This window comes from Dryobates pubescens, chromosome 2 (genome assembly GCF_014839835.1).
Source record: "Dryobates pubescens isolate bDryPub1 chromosome 2, bDryPub1.pri, whole genome shotgun sequence".
Lineage (NCBI taxonomy): Eukaryota > Metazoa > Chordata > Aves > Piciformes > Picidae > Dryobates > Dryobates pubescens.
In genome coordinates this window covers 23314151-23332746 of record NC_071613.1, presented here as the reverse complement: position 1 = coordinate 23332746, position 18596 = coordinate 23314151, and the positions used below count along the sequence as shown (strand labels likewise).

Here is an 18596-nt window from a genome sequence, read left to right as displayed (position 1 = left end):
CTGTAAGGCCAAGCTTTTGTAAGACTTCCAGCCAGTGAAGCAAACAGCACTGATGCAGATCTTACTGCACCACTACACTGGAAATTCTTTGCATGGATACAGTGATGCAGCTGCACAGGTGGCTGAATTCTCTGGGTAACACAGACCTAAAAATAAGGCACTGCCCCGCCTCTTTAGCCAGAATTCCTCAAAGGGCAAGGATAAGGGTTCAGGGAGCAAGTTACACAGAGCCTGAAAGGATGATAGTGCTAAGCCAGGTGTTAGAGAAGTGAGGCTGGAGCTGAGGTGGCTGAGTAAGGGAAACCTGTGGGACAGCTAGGAAAGCCAGGCACAGCAAGGCTGTGCCTCCATATCAGGGTCACTGCTTACTTTTAAGGCTTCTGCTGAACAGAAGCAGGTGGGGGTTTTTCCATTTGTGTGGGGTCAGAGTAAACTGGATGACAAATACTAGGATGTGACACACACTTGTTTTTAATGCCCAAGTAAGGTGGGAAACTCATCTCTCTGCTTCTGCTGATGAAATAGTAATTTCCTTCTTGTGAAGATAAACCATCCCAGGCATAAGAAGGACCCCTGCATTACTACCACACCACATGGTCATCAGAAAAGCCATGGTTCCTGAAACAATTGTAATGTGAGTGCATGCACAGCCTAAATGCAGCCTAAAAAAAAAAAAAAAAGGCATTTGCTGCTCTAAGAAGGTCATAGATACTGAACAAGAGCTGATAGGGTGAAGGAGAGGGTGGGTGTTGATTTCCCTCTTGAAAGTGATGCTAAACAGGAGAAAACTGTCAAAAATTGAGAGATTCCTGTTTAGGCTGCAGATTCCAGAGCTTAGTGGAAGAGCCTTTCATGGTAGAATGCTGATCAGGAGGACTTCTTTAGGAGCTCCCAATTACTCACCTAATCTGAAGAAAACAGCTGCACCTCAAAGGTCAATGCAATCTCTTGCCAAATTCAGAGCATAGTGTTTCCACCTGTGCTGCTGGGTGCTGGCGAGCACCACGCTGCAGAAGACTGGAGGACAATCACACGGAGACAATCACTTCAGCACAGCCACCAGCTATATATAGGCACCTTGATGTCATTTGTATAAAAAGCAACAAGTGAGAATCAAATAGTTTCTGACTTACAAGTACCAGCCTCAGACTGATGGAGGGCATCTATCCCCTCTTGGGGAAAAGGACTCTGGTAAAATTAGTGTTTGGGGTTTTTTTCTGTTCCTAATACAGCCACCAGTTGCTTTATGGCTTTGGTACATGCCCTCATGGGAAGGAATGATAGATTAAACTGCTTGACACAGTTCTGAATTTGAGGATGACCCAAATCTTAGCAGTTGTACATTAAAACTACCAGATAAACATTGAGCAGGCAAGGCTTGCCTTTTGGCCTGATGAAGTTTGAATTGACTGTAAAATCAAGTTGTAAAGATTAAATGCATGTTGCTGGTCTGTGTCAGTATGAATGTGTGTGGGTTTCACAGCCCTTTTTTAATGTCACATCTCTGAAACATGTTTGTGGTGTCCTGAGTTTGAGATACTTGTGATTTGTATTTAAGGAATTATGAAAACTGAGGTACAAGGGTGTGACAGGAATCCTAGAGAATACATGCTTCTTGTCAATGTGAATTAATTAAACACTGGTGTATTTGACACTAGAATTAATCACATCCGCTTATACTTAATAGGAATATTCATGGTTGAAGGGATCCCACAGGGTTGCAGGACTGGTGAGGGTTCGTGACACGAGGTGACAGCTTTCTGGCTTGCTTCCCCCCATACATATGTCAAAGAAGCCCCTCGGGTTTACAGCCGGAGAGGTTTTAACACCCACTTCCCCGATTTCCCCGAGGAAATTTTCCTCAGCTTTGCAGACAAGACGCCCCTCAAGACGGTAGGTCGCCGGTTGGGAAGCTGGGGAGCCTGGGGCTGTGCCCGACCATGGATGCGAGTCCCCACGGCTTAGGGAGCTGTGGAGCAGTAACTGCTGCGACCAAGCCATCCCCCACTGCCGTGGGGGTCTGCGAGGGGCGCGAGGCGGTGCCCGTCCCGTCCCCCCAGGGCGGGGGGCGGCGGCGCATGCGCACGGTGGGGGGCGGTGACGGCCGGGCTCTTCACGCCGGCGCCGGCGAGCGGCTGAAGCGGGCGGGCCGGGGTCGGGGTTGGTAGGGAGTTGTGGTGGAGCGAACGAGTCCGCCATGGGGACGCAGGGCACCGGGCGAAAGCGGCTACCGAACCGGGAGCGCCTGACGGCGGAGGATGATGCGCTCAATCAGATCGCCCGTGAGGTGAGCGATGAGAGACGACCCCCTTCTCCGGCTTTCTCCCCCCTCCCATTCTCGCCCCGGGCTCCCCAACCGCCGCGCAGGCGCCCCCGGGCAACCGGCACGGCAGCGGCTCAAGGGCAGGTTGATGAAACGGGCAATAAAATTCGCCTTTATCTCAAGGGTGTCGGCCTGTTTGATCATCCTAGGGTAGAGCTCAAGTGTGAAGAGTATGTGGTGTGCTTGGCTGTAGGGAAAACGGCGTTACAGAGCCAGCCCGGGCAGAGACCCCTCCCCTCTCTGCTGCAGCCCCTCGGCGAGAGGACATTAATTGTCTGCTGAGGTTCGGGTTAATGACTGCGAGCCAGAAAATAGGTCACTCGGGATTTTTATGGATATGTATAAATGAAAAAGTGTGAACCATCAGACTGCAAGGTGATGCTAGATGTAGGCATAACTGATCCCTAACTTGGAAACTGGCTTTTATTTGCGTTTAATGAGTTAAGCTCCCTAGATGATGCATTGTGCTTGATCTGACTTCAGTTAAAACCACCTCATATCTGTTCTCTTTCTGCCTCTTTATTCTTACCTGCGGTGTACAGAGGCATTGGTTTTGTGTATTCTTGCATTGGTTCAATGGCAACCAGTAGGGCATGAATTTAGTGTTTGTCTTTACTCAACCTGACACAGGTTGTTCTGCATCCTTTCTCTTCCAATCTTCTGATGGGGGGAGATGGGCAACTCCAACCTGACATCGGGATAAGCAGCTGTGGGGTTACTCACTATACCTAAGCTTATCTGACGCTGGCTGTGGCTGAGGATGGCTGTCCTTTTTCACTAGCATGGGTTATGTGGATCTGCTTCCCCCGCATGTTGGTCTGACCTCAAGATGGGGTGCAAAGTAACTCCCACTTCCAAACAGATTGAAGTCTCTCTTGGTTTCCTTTCCTGAATCACAGTTGCAGCAGGATCAGATGGGTGCTAATTTTGGTGGCAACTAGATGTTAGATTGAGTTGGCTTGTGTTGATTGTGCTAGTTGATTGTGCACCTTGAATATTGCCACTAATGGCAGGCCCTGACAGAAGAAGCCTTTACTGTTCTCGTGTACTGTTTTGAAGTGGTTTGTAGCATGTTTGGAATACAGGCAGTAGGCTAATTTCTGTGCGAGGGATTCAGCTTGGGTGTTTCCAGAAATCAGGGGTTTATGGCAGTGTGATGAGAAAATTAGAAAGTTCCTAGGGATAGAGTTTGAGGTAGGAGGACAAGAATGTATCATGTCCTGGATATAACATAGCAAGTAAGAGCGATTGTGCTCTTTCTTAGAGCTTGAGTCATGATAACATCCAAGGAATTGCTTCAGGATAAGGGTTTAAATTCCCCAACTCTGTCCTGGTTGTGCTGTCATTTCATCAAAGAAAACATCAATCTGCAATAGGAGGTCTAGGTTACCCCTGTTTGTTCATGTTTCTCTCCCACTTTCACATTTCTTTATCTTATGTACTTTTCACTGTATTGTGTTGAGGGTTGATGCCTCAAATATTGTGTTCGTTTTGTTTTGTTTTTCTTCAGGGGATTGTTTAAAGGACAACTCCATTTGGCCAAAGAGCCCAATACAAGCATGTCTTTTATCTTTTCCCTTGAGTGCTAAAACTGTGAACTGCCAAGTTCAAGGTTCAGCATTTTCCCATATTACTTTAACTCTTTGCGTTGCTCTCTCTTGGATTTTACAGTTATAATAGTTTAGTTGTTTAACTGCCCATTCTCCACATCAGATCCCAAATGAATACTTCCGTATGACCTTAAGAACTTTTAAAAACATTTAGCCTTTTGTCTCCTTCTGATAAAGATGCTAAGAGTCTTTGTTAAGAAAGGTACAGGACTGACTGACACTTTGGCTCTTCCAGCATTCATCACAGGTGTTTTAGCAAAGCTGAGGCAAAGACATGTTTCCATATATTTCTCCATACATTTTCACTCTTTTATTTGTTCTTCCTTTGTAATCCAGAAGCCATAGTTGCTTGCAAGTTGTCAGATTCTAGAGTGTCATTTTTCCATGTTCAGATGACAGCCTAAAAGAGCATCCAAACTACTTCTATTTGTAAAGGACCTTTTGCCCTGGGAATCTCTGGGAACAAGTTGACTTGTGTGCATCTTCTCACCTTTGGGCTTGTCTCCAAAAGGATTGTGCTGCTCTGAGCACTTTCCAGCTTTATATTTGTAATTGTCAGAATGTCTTGAGAAATCAACAGTTCTTGCTATACTAGGTGGTTCTATAAGGACACATTAAGACTTGTCAGAACTCTTCATAAACTCCTGCCAATCAAAGTACACTTTTTTTTTTTTGTTAATTAATTTGTTTATTTTGCAACCAGGATGTCTTGCTGTGTATGTTCAGTCTTGCACAGACCAAAAGAGAGCCATGTGCAGTGAAGAAGGCAGTCCTTGTCCCTCTGGGATGTGAGAATGGTCTTCAGAGGAAGTAACTAAGCAAGCGGAAGGAAATTGTAAAAGTAAAGCTTATTGTAGTGACAGGGGTTTAGTAGCAGTATTAGTCATGTTAAGCAATGGTGGTAAGCCTTAATGTTTGAGGCAGTTTCTGGACTAGATCAGCTACAAGTACTTGATCTCCTTGCCCAGACCTGTTTAGGGCAGAGACAGAAGGTGCAGCTACTGTAAATCGCTTGCCTGTTGGCAAAGATCAGTGCTGTACTGCTAAATCTGGCTGTTGAGTTTCTGACTTACGTGGCAATTAGATGAATGGCAAATGTGTAAATATAGTTAACATAAGAACATGGCGTTCTGAGTTTATAATGGACACGGATGACCGCTGCTCAGCGTATGCTGTATGCACACCTGGCCTGTATTGCTGACGTTATTTTTCTCTGGGTGTCAGCTCTTGCAGATAAGTGAAGCTGATCAATGATGGACTTCTCTGCTTTCAGACTCCTGTTGACGCCAGTAGATTATTTTGTGTTTAGGTCAATGGAAACTTTTGGGCTATTTTCTTCCTCTCTGTGAATACATGCCAGCAGTGTTTGCAAAATCCAGCAGTTTGATACTCCTGGAAGTCTGTGCCAGCACAGCTAGCAGTAATCGCGTACTGTGCAGTCATCTGCCTGTTCTCTTGAGCTGGAGTACACATGGTTCAGAAAGGCAGAGTTCTGGACTGCTGAACCTTACAGGAGTGGGCTTCCTGCTTCTTTCCTGCTGGTGTTAGATGGGTTTGATGTGATAACTTGAGATACTCTTTCTAGGGGAATATTTTTTTTTACCCCTAGTTTCCACTATGCTCTTTGCTCGTTACAGTGTCAAGTGCTATGCACAGAAAGAGTTTCTAAAATCCAATGAGACACTGCCATCTGTGTAAATATTTCTCTTGTAGGCTGATAATATTAGTTACTGATTTGTCCTTCTTCATTCAAGAAAATAACAGGCAGATGGAGTCAGGGAGCAGTATAGTTCCCTTGTAATCCAGGAATCATAGGCTGACAAGGCTGAAAGAGACGTCAATGATCATCAAGCCCGACCTGTTACCCAAGACCTCATGACTAGTAAACCATGGCACCAAGTGCCACGTCCAGTCCCCTCTTGAACACCTCCAGGGACGGTGACTCTACCACCTCCCTGGGCAGCACATTCCTGCTCAGACACTTGGATCCCCACAAGTCCATGGGACCAGATGGGATCCATCCTAGGGTGCTGAGAGAGCTGGCAGGTGAGCTGGCTGAGCCACTCTCCATCATTTTTCAGCAGTCCTGGCTCACTGGAGAGGTCCCAGGTGACTGGAAGCTGGCCAACGTGATGCCCATCCACAAGAAGGGCCGGATTGAGGAACCTGCAAACTACAGGCCTGTCAGCCTGACCTCAGTGCCAGGCAAGATTATGGAACAGGTCATCTTGAGTGCAATCACACAGCACTTACAGGATGGCCAAGGGATCAGGCCCAGCCAGCATGGATTTAGGAAGGGCAGGTCCTGCCTGACCAACCTGATCTCCTTCTGTGATCAGGTGACCTGCCTGGTCGATGTGGGGCAGGCTGTGGATGTAGTCTACCTGGACTTCAGCAAGGCCTTTGACACTGTCCACCACAGCAAACTCCTGGCCAAGCTGTCAGCTGTGGCTTGGACAGCAGCATTCTGCACTGGGTTAGGAACTGGCTGGAGGGCTGAGCCCAGAAAGTGGTGGTGAATGGTGCCACATCCAGCTGGCAGCCAGTCACTAGTGGTGTCCCCCAGGGATCAGTGCTGGGCCCTATCCAGTTCAGTATCTTCTTTGATGAACTGGACGAGGGGAATGAGTCCATCATGAGTAAGTTTGCAGATGACACCAAGTTTGGGGGCAGGTGTTGATCTGTTAGAGGGTAGGAGAGCTGTGCAGAGAGACCTTGACCAGCTGGACAGATGGGCAGAGTCCAACATGATGGAATTCAACAAGTCCAAGTGCCGGGTGCTGCACTTTGGCCACAACAACCCCATGCAGCGCTAAGGCTGGGGTCGGAGTGGCTAGAGAGCAGCCAAACAGAAAGGGACCTGGGGGTACTGATTGACATCTGGCTGAACGTGAGCCAGCAGTGTGCCCAGGTGCCCAAGAAGGCCAATGGCATCCTGGCATGCATCAGGAATAGTGTGGCCAGCAGGAGCAGGGAAGTCATTGTGCCCCTGTACTCAGCACTGGTTAGGCCACACCTTGAGTCCTGTGTCCAGTTCTGGGCCCCTCAGTTTAGGAAAGATGTTGAATTGCTTGAATATGTCTAGAGAAGGGCAAAAGAGCTGGTGAGCGGTTTGGAGCACAAGCCCTATGAAGAGAGGCTGAGGGAGCTGGGGTTGCTTAGCCTGGAGAAGAGGAGGCTCAGGGGAGACCTCCTTGCTCTCTACAATACCTGAAAGGAGGTTTTAGCCAGGTGGGTTTGGTCTCTTTGCCCAGACAACCTGTGACAGAATGAGAGGAGACAGTCTTAAGCTGCACCAGGGAAGGTTTAGGCTGCATGTTAGGAAGAAATTTTTCACAGAAAGAGTGATTGGCCATTGGAATGTTCTGTCCAGGGCGGTGGTGGAGTCACCATCACTGGAAGTATTTAAAAAGGGACTGGATGAGGCATTTAGTTCTGTGGTTTAGGTGATTAGATTGTGTTGTTGATAGGTTGGACTTGATGATCTCAAAGGTCTTTTCCAACCTGGTTATTTCTGTATTCTGTAAGGTCAAGGTAAATTTCTTGTCTTCATTAGGAATTTACTCCTTGTCTTGTAAACAAAAGATGTGTTATACTTCTCAGAAAAACAATTCTGCCTTGTATCATGACTGCTAGACATGCTTTTCACCCAACAATTTACAAAGTAGCACTCTAGGATTTAATTTGTAGTAATTCAACCAACTTATTTTTACTAATAAAGAAATCTTATGAGAGCTGCTTCTTCACTCTTTGTGCCTTCAGAGTTTTAAAACCTGTCACCTACACACTTACACATAATTATTAAAACCAAAACCAAACAAAAACCCCACCCAACTGTCACAATCAGCTTATGGACCAAAAATTGGAATGTTTTACTGAAGTTTTTTGTTTGAGTGTTGACTAGCATTCTTAGTGATTCAGAGCTTAGGGTGTTACACTCCTATGAAGGAGCAGAAAATGTAGCTGATCAGAAATAGTTCAAAATGCAGGTGAAACCAGCTAGTTGGCTTTACTGGTCATGGTAAGAAGGCACTAAACTTCAAAAATCTAAATTGGAATTTCAGGACTAGGGAAGAGATGCTACGATCATTGTATGTGGAATTTAAAGGCCTGGCTTTTGAATTGAGGGTATAAGTTAGGGAGAATTCTCTGGTTTATATAACAATTTGTGTAGCTTGCTTAAATGGGGGTGGAAACAATTTGGTAAAAATCAGAGCTAAAACATGCAGAATGGATATTTACATATGAGAACACAATTTTTATTGAACTACCATGCAAACCAGAGCATTTACAGCAGTGTATTCCCTAAGGATATGCTAGGAAATGCCCATGACAGATTTGTGTGCCTTGTTAGTATAGCAGTGGAACTTCTCTGAACAGTATTTGGCATCAGAAATGCATGAAGAACTTTTGCAAGCCAGATAAATACTCCAGGAGAAGCCCTTACAAACAGTCTGATTTGTGTAGCAGCAGTTGCTTGTACCTGGCTTATTTTTTCATTTCATTACTTTCAGCCTTTATGAGTATTAACATATCAGCCCAAGAGAACAAGAGATCTGCAAAAGCATGCCTGTCTGTACATCTCTCTTCTAGAATAGAAAGTTATGAAAGGAAGGGATGCTCATGGAGGGCTTGACTGAGCCCGGCTGGCCTAAATATAGGAAGGAAAAAAAGCTTTGTAGGCAATGCTTGCCAGTAGGGCATGGAGAACTGTTCCAAAACTGAGATGATTTAATGTAGCAAATGTGTTCTTACTCACTGAACACTCCTATTTTTTCTCTCTAATCCAATAAATGGAATTGGCATAATTTATAATCTTTCCCAAAGCAAATGCATGAAGGAGCAGCTTTGAATGATTTAAGAAGTGAGATAAAAATCTCAAGACCCATCTCGTTTCAGTTAAATGGGTGACTGTAGACTTTTTTCCTAATGCACAAGCTGCCTCACAACGTGCCGATTGCAACTTGAAATAATTAGTTGCCTGTTTTTGTGTCCATGCCTGGCCTGAGTCCTTTTCAGCTGTTCTCTTGCTGTCCAAGGAAGCAGCTGTTTAGGAACTGTGATTCCTATTTCAGTCAGGCAAGAGACTACTGTTAGGATTAACGACATGGCAAGCCCAGCCTTTTTCTTCGCAAGCCCAGATGCTGAGCCTGTCGGCAGGATGTAATACTCAACATTACCTCATCTGAAAGGATGTTTTTCCAGGCCTGTTGCTGAATAACGTTGGAGTTCAAGTGTACATGCAAGGCTTTCAGTGTTGATCAGGGTGGGTTTTTTTCATCCTTTGGTAGAAAGGAGCATATCCACATAGCATTTAGGGCTTGTGAAACAAAGTATTTGTCCCTCCTGTCAAATCAGCAGGTTGCCAGGAGCAATGAATCTGCCTAGCTAGACATAAGCACTCCTAGGCAAACCTTAAAATAGCGCCTCTGAAATATCAGCTGTTGTCTTGCTTGTGTTGGAATACTTTTTGAGGGAGAAGTTGCCCATCAGAATGGAGAAGGGGAAGAGGGAAGAGCAGTAAGCCAACTTTTCCTTCAGATAGTTGATCTGTGATCATTCTGTCTTGGCTAGATCCAGCCTAGCATCTTTGTCTGTAATTTTGTTTTAAACTCTTAAAAACAAGATGCTATAAGGTAAATTTGTGCTGGTGAACACCTGTTATATGCTTCTTCATTCTCTGCCCTGTGAGTAGTGTAACCTTTTACAGGAGAATACGATGGTATTCTCTTAAATGAAGTGGTCTATGTGCTGGAGCTAATTTGCAGGTATTCTTAGATGCTTTCAGGATGTAGAACCACCGGTGTTGCTGGTAGCTAGCAAAAAATGTAAGGCAACTCTCCCAGGTCTGGTTGTAGAACCTTTTAACTATTGAAATTAAAGCTTGGTGTGGTATAATAAATACTAAATGAGAAAATACTTCATTGGTAGGAATTCAGAGGTTTTAATTACCTAGGAGCTGATCTAGTTGCCCTGCAGTGCTTGCAGTGTGTAAAAGACTTCAAGTAGGTGAATGACCATGTGACATAAATTCTGATATGAAAATGTGGAAGTTCTGATCAGTCTGTTAAAAACTACTGTTTTGTGGTTTTTCGGGGTTTTTTTGGAGCCTACAGAGAGGGTGCAGAGGTCATGTGTTGAGAAGGTGGGGAAAACCATGGAAGTAGCACTTTCACGTTGGCAGGCACATGCTGTAACTCTTTGCTGTACTAGTTTGCCAGCTGTCTTTACCTAGAGAGCTTTCTGGTTAGACCTTGGTGCCAAAGATATTTCCTATGTGTATTTAGTTAAGTTCTAATTCTGCCTTTAAACAAACTTAACTAAGTAGCATGAAGTGTGGAGAGCAAGGCTTGGAGAATATTTCCAGATGAGCAGAGCCAAGACTGGTGCTATGGCCTAACCAGCTGAGAGTTTGGGGCAAAGGGAGGAGAAGGTACAAGCCTACTCTGACTAATGCTGTTTCCAGAACTGTGGGTTGCTTTTTTTGTTTGTTTGGTTGGTTGGTTTGTTTTTTTAGAATGTGGATGTATGCTAACCCAAAAACTGGGCAGAAAGGGGTGTGTGTCCCTGGCTGAATGAAGCAGTGCCTCCCCAAGACACATTTGACTTTATTGCTGTCTACAACTACCTGAAGGGTGGTTGTAGGCAGGAGGGGATTGGTCTCTTCTCTCAAGCAACCAGCACCAGAACAAGAGGATACAGTCTCAAGCTGTGCCAGGGGAAGTTTAGACTCGAGGTGAGGAGAAAGTTCTTCACTGAGAGAGTCATTCGTCATTGGAATGGGCTGCCCAGGGAGGTGGTGGAGTCACCATCCCTGGAGATGTTCAAGAGGGGATTGGACATGGCACTTGGTGCCATGATTTAGTCATGAGATCTATGGTGACATGTTGGATTTGATGATCTTTGAGGTCTCTTCCAACCTTGGTGATTCTGTGACTTGCACTTCAGCATCTAGCCTGCAGTCTTGTTCTCTGTTCCTACATCCTATCAGTGCCTCATGTTTTCCTGTAAGGGAATTTCTGATTACAGTGTGTGCTGCTTTAGGATGTGGAATTCTGAAGGGGCTTGTGTGTGTCATCTTCAAACTCTTGGAAAAATGTTTTGCTTTATTATCAGACATAAAATTTTGGAAGTTTTATTAAAATTTGCTGTTTCTAGGGCAAGGAAGGATGAGTGTTTGGGGTGTTGACTGTAATTGCACATGAAGAGCACAACTCTGGTCTCAAACTTTGGGTGACTAATTCTGACTTGGATGCTCTGCTAAATGGATTGAAGTACTTTTTGTTAATGTAGAGACTTAAACTGTATGTTCCATGCCAACAAAAATGAATGTCTGAACTAGTGGCTCATTTCAGATGTTTGACTTAGACCTGGAAAGTTGATCACTTCATGATGTACTTTCAGCAAAATATCCTGGGTGTGATCTGAAGAGAGACAAATTTGTTCAGCTGCAACTGCTTTGCCCTTCTGTGTGCTTGCTGCCTGCAAGCCAGCAGCTTGGCATGGGCTGTGGTTCTATCCACCTGAATCCTACCACAGTAGAGTTGAGCTAGAGACAGCAAACAGGGAAAGTGATCTCATAGTGTCAAATCCAAGCTGTGTTCCAGTCTTGGATGCACTGAGGAAGCCTCTTCATTTTCTATTGCTTCTAGCTCCTTTGCCTCTTCGTCACTGCTTGTTTTCAGAGCTCTTTTCTGTTTCCTGCATGCTGCTTTTATGTGCAAGATGAGAGTTTCTTTTGTAATTCAGCTTAATCCTGTGTGCTGGACACTGCATTTGCAAAAGCCTGGATCTTGGATGCTTTGTGAGCTCCTGTGCTCTTTGAGGAAAATATTTAGAATTTGTTTTTCTGTGACATGTTGCTGTACAAGAAATTGGAGACTTCGGTAAACCAAAATTGCCAGGTGCACCACCACTGCTGTGTTCCTATTTTTAATACCTGGTAATTAGGTGGGGCAGTGCTTGTTATCATTGGCACGTGAAGAAATGCAAAAACAATAGTTAGGTTTCAGAGCAACAATTTTCCTTCCTCTTAGCTGTCAGAAGGTTTATGTCAAGGAGAGTGCATTCTTCAATTTGTGTTCAAAGTTCTATCAAAGAAATGGGCAAGATGTTATCTTCAACAGCTGCTGGCTTCCTCAAAAAAAGATTCACAGAGTTGTGTTTTTCCTACTACAGCACCATTACTTGCAATTTTTAGGTGTAATTAGTGTCAGATTGATTAATGTTTCCCAGAATGGAAAAGCTTACTGGAAGCAAGTTCCACAAAAGCAGTTTGTTTGCATGGTGACTGGTTTAGCTGGCTGGTCAGTGACTTGTGTTTTAATACAGTCTGTAATGAAGCAATGATACCTCTGTCCTGAGCAGTCCCACTGGTGACTCTTTGCAGACCTCACAGGTGACCTGAGTGCAGAGCTGTGCACAGATAAAATGTAAAGGAATAATACTTCTTCCCTTTTGGTCTTTGCTGTTGTGTACCTTGTGACCTTTCCCTTTTGCCAATATCTGATTTAAATTGAATATATTTTCATTGCCTTCCTCTTTTAGAATATTTCCTATTTCCCAAAATAGCCTTTCTCTAATCCCGCATTTGAATACCAAATTTAGTTGAGTCTGTCTCTTCTGTCTGCTTTTGCCAGCCTCTTCCAGTAGACAGAAACAGAATACAGGAGGAGTATCAGGCATGCTAAAAGCTGGGTCAGGCTTTAAACTTGTTACCTCAGGTCAGATGGTTTTCAGGCATCCCCACTTGGGTCTTCTAATTCTGGAGTGTTTATCAGCTAACATACTAGGATGACAGGAGAGCAAGGAAAGTGCTTCACATGCAGAAAAATCCCTGGGCTCCTGTCTCCTATCAGACTCTTGTAGCTTCATGTCTTTTCCTTTTTAAAAAACACATCACTTCAGATTCTGATGTTTCTGAGATGGCTGTTTAAACTGGTGCAGTGTACTACAGCCTTCACAAGGAAACATGAAATTGTATTTGCTTTTGCTGACTCTGAACAGGAGATAACAGCCCACTAGTGTGCTTTTGTTTGTTTGTTTTCATCTGTGTAATTGCTTCTTGCTTCCCTCTGGTTGCAGACTTGGAAGTTCTTTGAACCGAGTTGCTAGGAAAGTATTAGGTATAACTTTATATGGTTTTACAAAGTCAGTTTAAATTGTAATGCTCTACAGCCCTGTTGCATTGCTGTGCAATCGTGCATTCCCATAAGCTGTTTTCTTTAAAATGTCTCTTTTCTGATATGAAGTGTGTGTGCTGGTCCTGATTGTCTTCCTTTGCTGAATCTGTTGCTGAGCACTAAGAGGATTTGCATTGACAAATATGTTGAATCAACATCTGTTGAAAAATGGAAGTGGGCATTTGGGACATTTTCCTAAGGTCATGCTATTCCATTGTCTCTTAAATATGAATTTTAAATCTGCCCTGATGTGAAATGAGTATATTGAAACAGTGATGTGACCTAACCTTTACATGAACTGTGGAGGAATCTAGGAGAGCTGGGAAACAGCATGCTTGTGTGTGGATACAAGGGATAATATCAGTGTTTTATTTATAGAGGTTCACACAGGGTTTTTTAGTAATATTTGTGCATTCTTTTCTAATTATCCTGGGGATGGGGGAGCAGGGGAATCATTTGGTTAAACAATAGCAAGTGAAGAAAGGTTCTCTGTATGTGCTGGTGAAATGCTTTTATGTCACTTATGGAATAAATATATACAGTCAGACTTGACAACGATTTTCAGGCTAGCAGAAAGATGTGTGGTTACCCAAAACCTGTTGTCTAACCAAGCAATCTACAAATTTAGCATTAGAAAATTAAAGACCAATGGGTTTGTAGTGAGCTATGCTTTTGCAGAGGTCTACCCCCAAGCTGTTTGTTTTTTTGGTTTTGGTAGGCTGAACCTGTTCATACAGAAGGAGGATCCTGAGAAAGATCTGTGTTACGTAGTGGATCTCAGAGATGCAACCCTACCTGGGCTGTTCACACAAGCCCAGAACAGTAGCAGTTGGAAGGGGCCTCTGGAGATTATCTAGTCTAACCTTCCTGCTGAAGCAGGTTCACCCAGAGCAGGCAGCACAGGAGGCCATCCAAGAAGGTTTTGAGTTTCTCCAGAGGAGACTCCACAACCTCTCTGGGCAGCCTGTTCCAGTGCTCTGTCACCCTCACTGTAAAGTTTTATCTCATATTGAGTTGAAACCTCCTGTGTTCCTGTTGGTGCATGTTGTTCCTTGTCTACTGAAAAGAGTCTGGTCCTATTTTCTTGATACATGCCCCTTAGATATTAATAAGTATTGATAAGATCCCCTTTCAGTCTTCTCCAGGCTAAACAGCCACAGGTTTTTCAACCTTTTCTAGTAGGAGGAGAGATGTTTCAGTCCCCTCATTGTTTTCATATCCCCCTGGTGGACTCTCTCCAGTAGTTCCCTGTCTCCCTTGAACTGGGAAGCCCAGAATGGGGCACAGTGCTCCAGATGTGGCCTCACCAAGGAGTCGAGGAGGAGAACCTCCATCAACCTGCTGGCCACACTTCTCTTAATGCACCCCAGGAGACCATTGGCCTTCTTTGCCACAAGGGTACATTGCTGGCTCATGGTTAATTTGTTGTTGAACAGAACTCCCAGGTCCTTCTCCACTAAGCTGCTTTCCAGCAGGTCAACCCCTAACCTGTACTAATGTGTGTGGTGATTCCTCCCTAGGATGCTATGCTTGCCCTTGCTGAACTTCATAAAGTTCTTCTCTGCCCAACTCTCCAGCCTGTCCAGGTCTTGCTGGATGGCAGGACAGCCTTCTGGTGTCAGCCATTCCTCCCAGTTTGGTATCACCAGCAAACTTGCTGAGGGTACACTATATCCCTTCTTCCAAGGTCATTGATGAATATATGGAACAAGACTACGCCCAGTACTGACCCCTGGGGAACACCACTAGCTGGACTGCATCACCAGTCACAAGCCTCTGAGCTCTGTAATTCAGCTGGTTCTCAGTCTTCCCTTCTCTGTTCTTTCAGTCTTCCCACTATAAAATTAGCAGAGTTGAACATCTCTCCTATGAGGAAAGACTGAGAGAACTGGGGCTGTTTAGTCTTGAGAGGAGAAGGCTGAGGGGGGATCATATTAATACCTATAAATACCTCAGGAGTGACAAGATGAAGGTGACAGTCTCTTTTTTTTTTTTTTGGTGGCACCCGATGATAGGACAAGGAACAATGGGTGCACTGGAACACAGGAACTTCCACCTCACCATGAGGAGAAACTTACTTACAGTGAGGATGATGGAGCACTGAAAGAGGCTGCCTAGGAAAGTTGTGGAGTAGCCTTCTCTGGAGATTTTCAAAGCTCCCCTGGATGCATTCCTGTGCAACCTGCCCCAGGTGCTCCTGCTTTGGCAGGGGAATTGGACTAGACAATCTCTAGAGGTTCCTTCCAACCTCTAAAATTCTGTGATTCTGAGTGTGGAGGAAAAAAAAATAGGATCCTGGCAATGAACTCTGTGAATTTGGCAATCAGGTATAAAAACCTGATACATAGCCCTGCTAAGGTTGCTTGGTGCATCTCCGGAGCTGGAAAGAAATCTTCAGGGAATTGGATTTTCCTTGTAATTTCCTCTAGCAGAACAAAATTCTCAAAGGGCTAAGCTTTTCCTGCTGGTTTATCCTGTTCTTTCACCACTAGTTACTTGCCATTTTTTTTTGAAGACAGCTGTTCCTGACATCGAAGTAATTGATTGACACAGTTTGAGTGTTAAATAGACTGTGAGACTGAGGGTAAAATGTTACAATGGTATCTGCTGTGTGGTAATCACTGTTTGAGGGGGGAAGGAGCAAGCAATGGATGGACCTGACCAGGTAAGAGCTGCAACTATGTCTTATGCTGCCCAGCAGCACTCTTTAATTTCACAAACTCCAGTAAATAGCCATGAAGGTCTTTTTACAGAATCACAGACTGTGAGGGGTTCAAAGGGATCTCCAAAGATCATTTAGTCCAAATAAACAAGGTGTTTGTAGCCTGACAGCTCAACAACTCAACTCACTTGTTGGTAAGGGTTAGTTAGGAGATTCTCCAGGTAATCCATTATAGCTCAGACCCAGTTTGGATACAGTAATCCTATCCCACCCCCACACAAAAGCTGTCCAATCATTTCTTAAACAGTGCTGGCTTTTTAGCTTTAATCTGAGCTGATAGGTTGTGCAGCACCGTCACATTCTGGGCAAGTTGGCTTGACATGTCTTGACTCTCTCTCTGGGAATTCCTCTTCCCATGATAGAATGGATTATGGAACAACAGCAAGCATGAGAGGGTAACTCCTGTCCCCTGGCTGGGTAAGAGTATCTTGTTGATAGAAATGTCTGAATTGATTGTAATGGCGACATATGGAAAACAGTCTGATTTTTATTTCCATTTATTTATCGACAGCCCTTCCTAAAATCGCTTGAAGTGTGAATTTTCAAAACATTTTTGCTGTGACATTTCCTCTGCATGATTTTTTTTCTTTTTTTTCCCCCCTGCAAACTGAATGTAGGACTTGGCTCCTCTCCTGACGAGCTGTGGTTAGAGTGCTGCTGCTAAGCGTTTGAAGTTTGATATTTGTGCTTAAAGTACAGAAAATCTGGTAAAGCATGATGCAGTAGAAGTTGTTATCCCTACTCTGCAGCATACAGCTGTACTAACAAAAAAAGGCAATTTCACTGGGCTTTTTAAAGGTGATTTCTCAGGATATAGACACTTGTCCTTAAACCAGACTTGCTGAAGCGCATTTTGGTATTTCCGTGGTGGATGTTACAAACTGAGGATGTCATCCTGTATTTCAAGTGACTTGACTTCTATCAGAACACAGGTAACCTGGGGTCGAGCTGCAGGTTGGTTGTTACAGCAGAATGCCTTAAGTTAATGAGAAGCACAGTCCTCCTCCAGGAAACTGGTACAATTTCAGGAGCTGCATGCAACTATTTCCCACCTACCTGTCCCCAAACAGAGTTTACACACAGGAGTGGTGCAATGCTTAACAGAAAGCATAAAGTAGTGTGGGGGCATGAAAGCAATAAGAAGACTATTTCTCTTGTACATGGTAAAGGTATGTGTGTGTTTTATATAGGAAATAAAATCTCTCCTCTCTGGTGATCTCTTTTGATAGGGTCCTTCATACAATTTATATATTAGAAATTTGATCTTTTCTAGTACTTAGAGTGACTTTAGGGCCTCCTTTGAAATTTCTTACAAAGTCAGTGTAGTTAAGAGGTAATGGAAACCAGTGCCTTGCAACTGCTACACTGGAGTCCAAAACGTCACATTGTAAACACCGTAAAATGGTCTATTACCAGATCAGACTGATTAGAGTTAATAAAGCAAAGAGCTAAATGTAATTAAATCTGCTTGTGGCTGGGAACCTTCTACTCATGGAAGAGTGCACTAAAGGTCAATCTCCAGTATTGAATCTTAATGTTGTGTGTGAAAATCTGTTTTATCTTTCATTTGCCAGATAAGAATGTAGCTTTAAGAATGTTGTTGTTCTTATTACTGCTTGAAAAGGTCTGATCTCCATGACTTTGTGACAGAAAATAGTATGTCTCTAAGGTGTGAGGAAATGATTTTGTGCATTAAATGTGTGTGTATGTAGCCTTATATATTTCTTATTGGAAGTGTTGTGTAAGAGAAGATTGAACCCTTTACTCTGACTTGTTCCTTGAATGTTTGTATTTTGTACTCCCACTTCAAGTACTTAACAGTAATTTATTATTTAAATACCTCAAATTATAGGTCACCCTGTCTAGGGAAAGGGTTCATAAATAAGAAAGTAGAGTGTCTGTTTTCAGATGCAGAGTTGGGAAGGAAGAGTGTTACTGAGTGCATGTGAAAACTTTTTACACTGCTAAGAAGTTGTCTTTGGCTTATTTTTTTGGAAGGGTGCTAAAACAGTACTGAGCATCCATATTTTTGAGTGGCTTTTCTCATTATCTCTTAATACATTTTTATGTTACATTTTGGCAGCAGGCTCTGCACATCTATCTTAGCGTGAGGACTTATATCAGGTGTCACAGCACACTGATTTTTTTTTTCCTCCTGCTGTCTATGAGCTGTAGGACTTAGGCTCAAAGGTGTTGTGAGTGCTAAGCATAGATAATACAATAATGACTTTGAGTCCCTAACACAGAAATGGTACTGATATCAACTGTTAGTGCAGTGTCCCTATAACTCAGTTTTGGTCTTGCAATCTGATCAAGTAAGACTAACATGAAAGATGCCTGGTGTTTTCTTCAAAAGTACATGCTGCATAGCACCCAAGATGAGGAGCAACACTGTGCTGAGCTGTCATTTCTACCTAATGCTGCAGAAACACTCGCTAGAGCAGAGAACAAGAATTCTGCAAACTAAATAGGTTTAAAAATCTTTCCTGCAGCCTTTGTCAACAGTCACTATGAAAATCCCTTTCACTTGAGCTTTTGACACTGAACTTCAGGAAGTTCCAAAAAACTTAAGAGCGTGGGCATGGCAGGAAATCCTGCCTAGCAGCCTTGCAAATCCAAGTGTTGTCTTGGGAAGGCCTGCAGGCTTTTGTTAACTATGTCAATGGTAAGTCTGTGCCTAGGTGGTGGGTAGGAACCTTAGCTGTATTTATTTCAATGCAGGATAAGCTCCGTGCTCGTCTTTTAGTAAATCATAGAAT

General features: G+C 43.8%; 1 protein-coding gene across 9 annotated transcripts in view; it reads left to right on the top strand.

Annotated features, from left to right (window-relative positions):
* Nucleotides 1–2128: 2128 nt before the first annotated feature.
* Nucleotides 2129–18596, top strand: part of LRRFIP1 (LRR binding FLII interacting protein 1) — a 121957-nt gene continuing 105489 nt past the window's right edge. For 7 of the 9 annotated variants that reach the window (XM_054171945.1, XM_054171907.1, XM_054171938.1 and 4 more), the window contains exon 1: nt 2129–2287. In XM_054171945.1, coding sequence (XP_054027920.1) covers nt 2198–2287 — 90 coding nt within the window. In that variant the 5' untranslated portion in view covers nt 2129–2197. The remainder of the gene's footprint in view (nt 2288–18596) is intronic. The other 2 variants (XM_054171957.1, XM_054171952.1) reach the window with 1 other exon arrangement.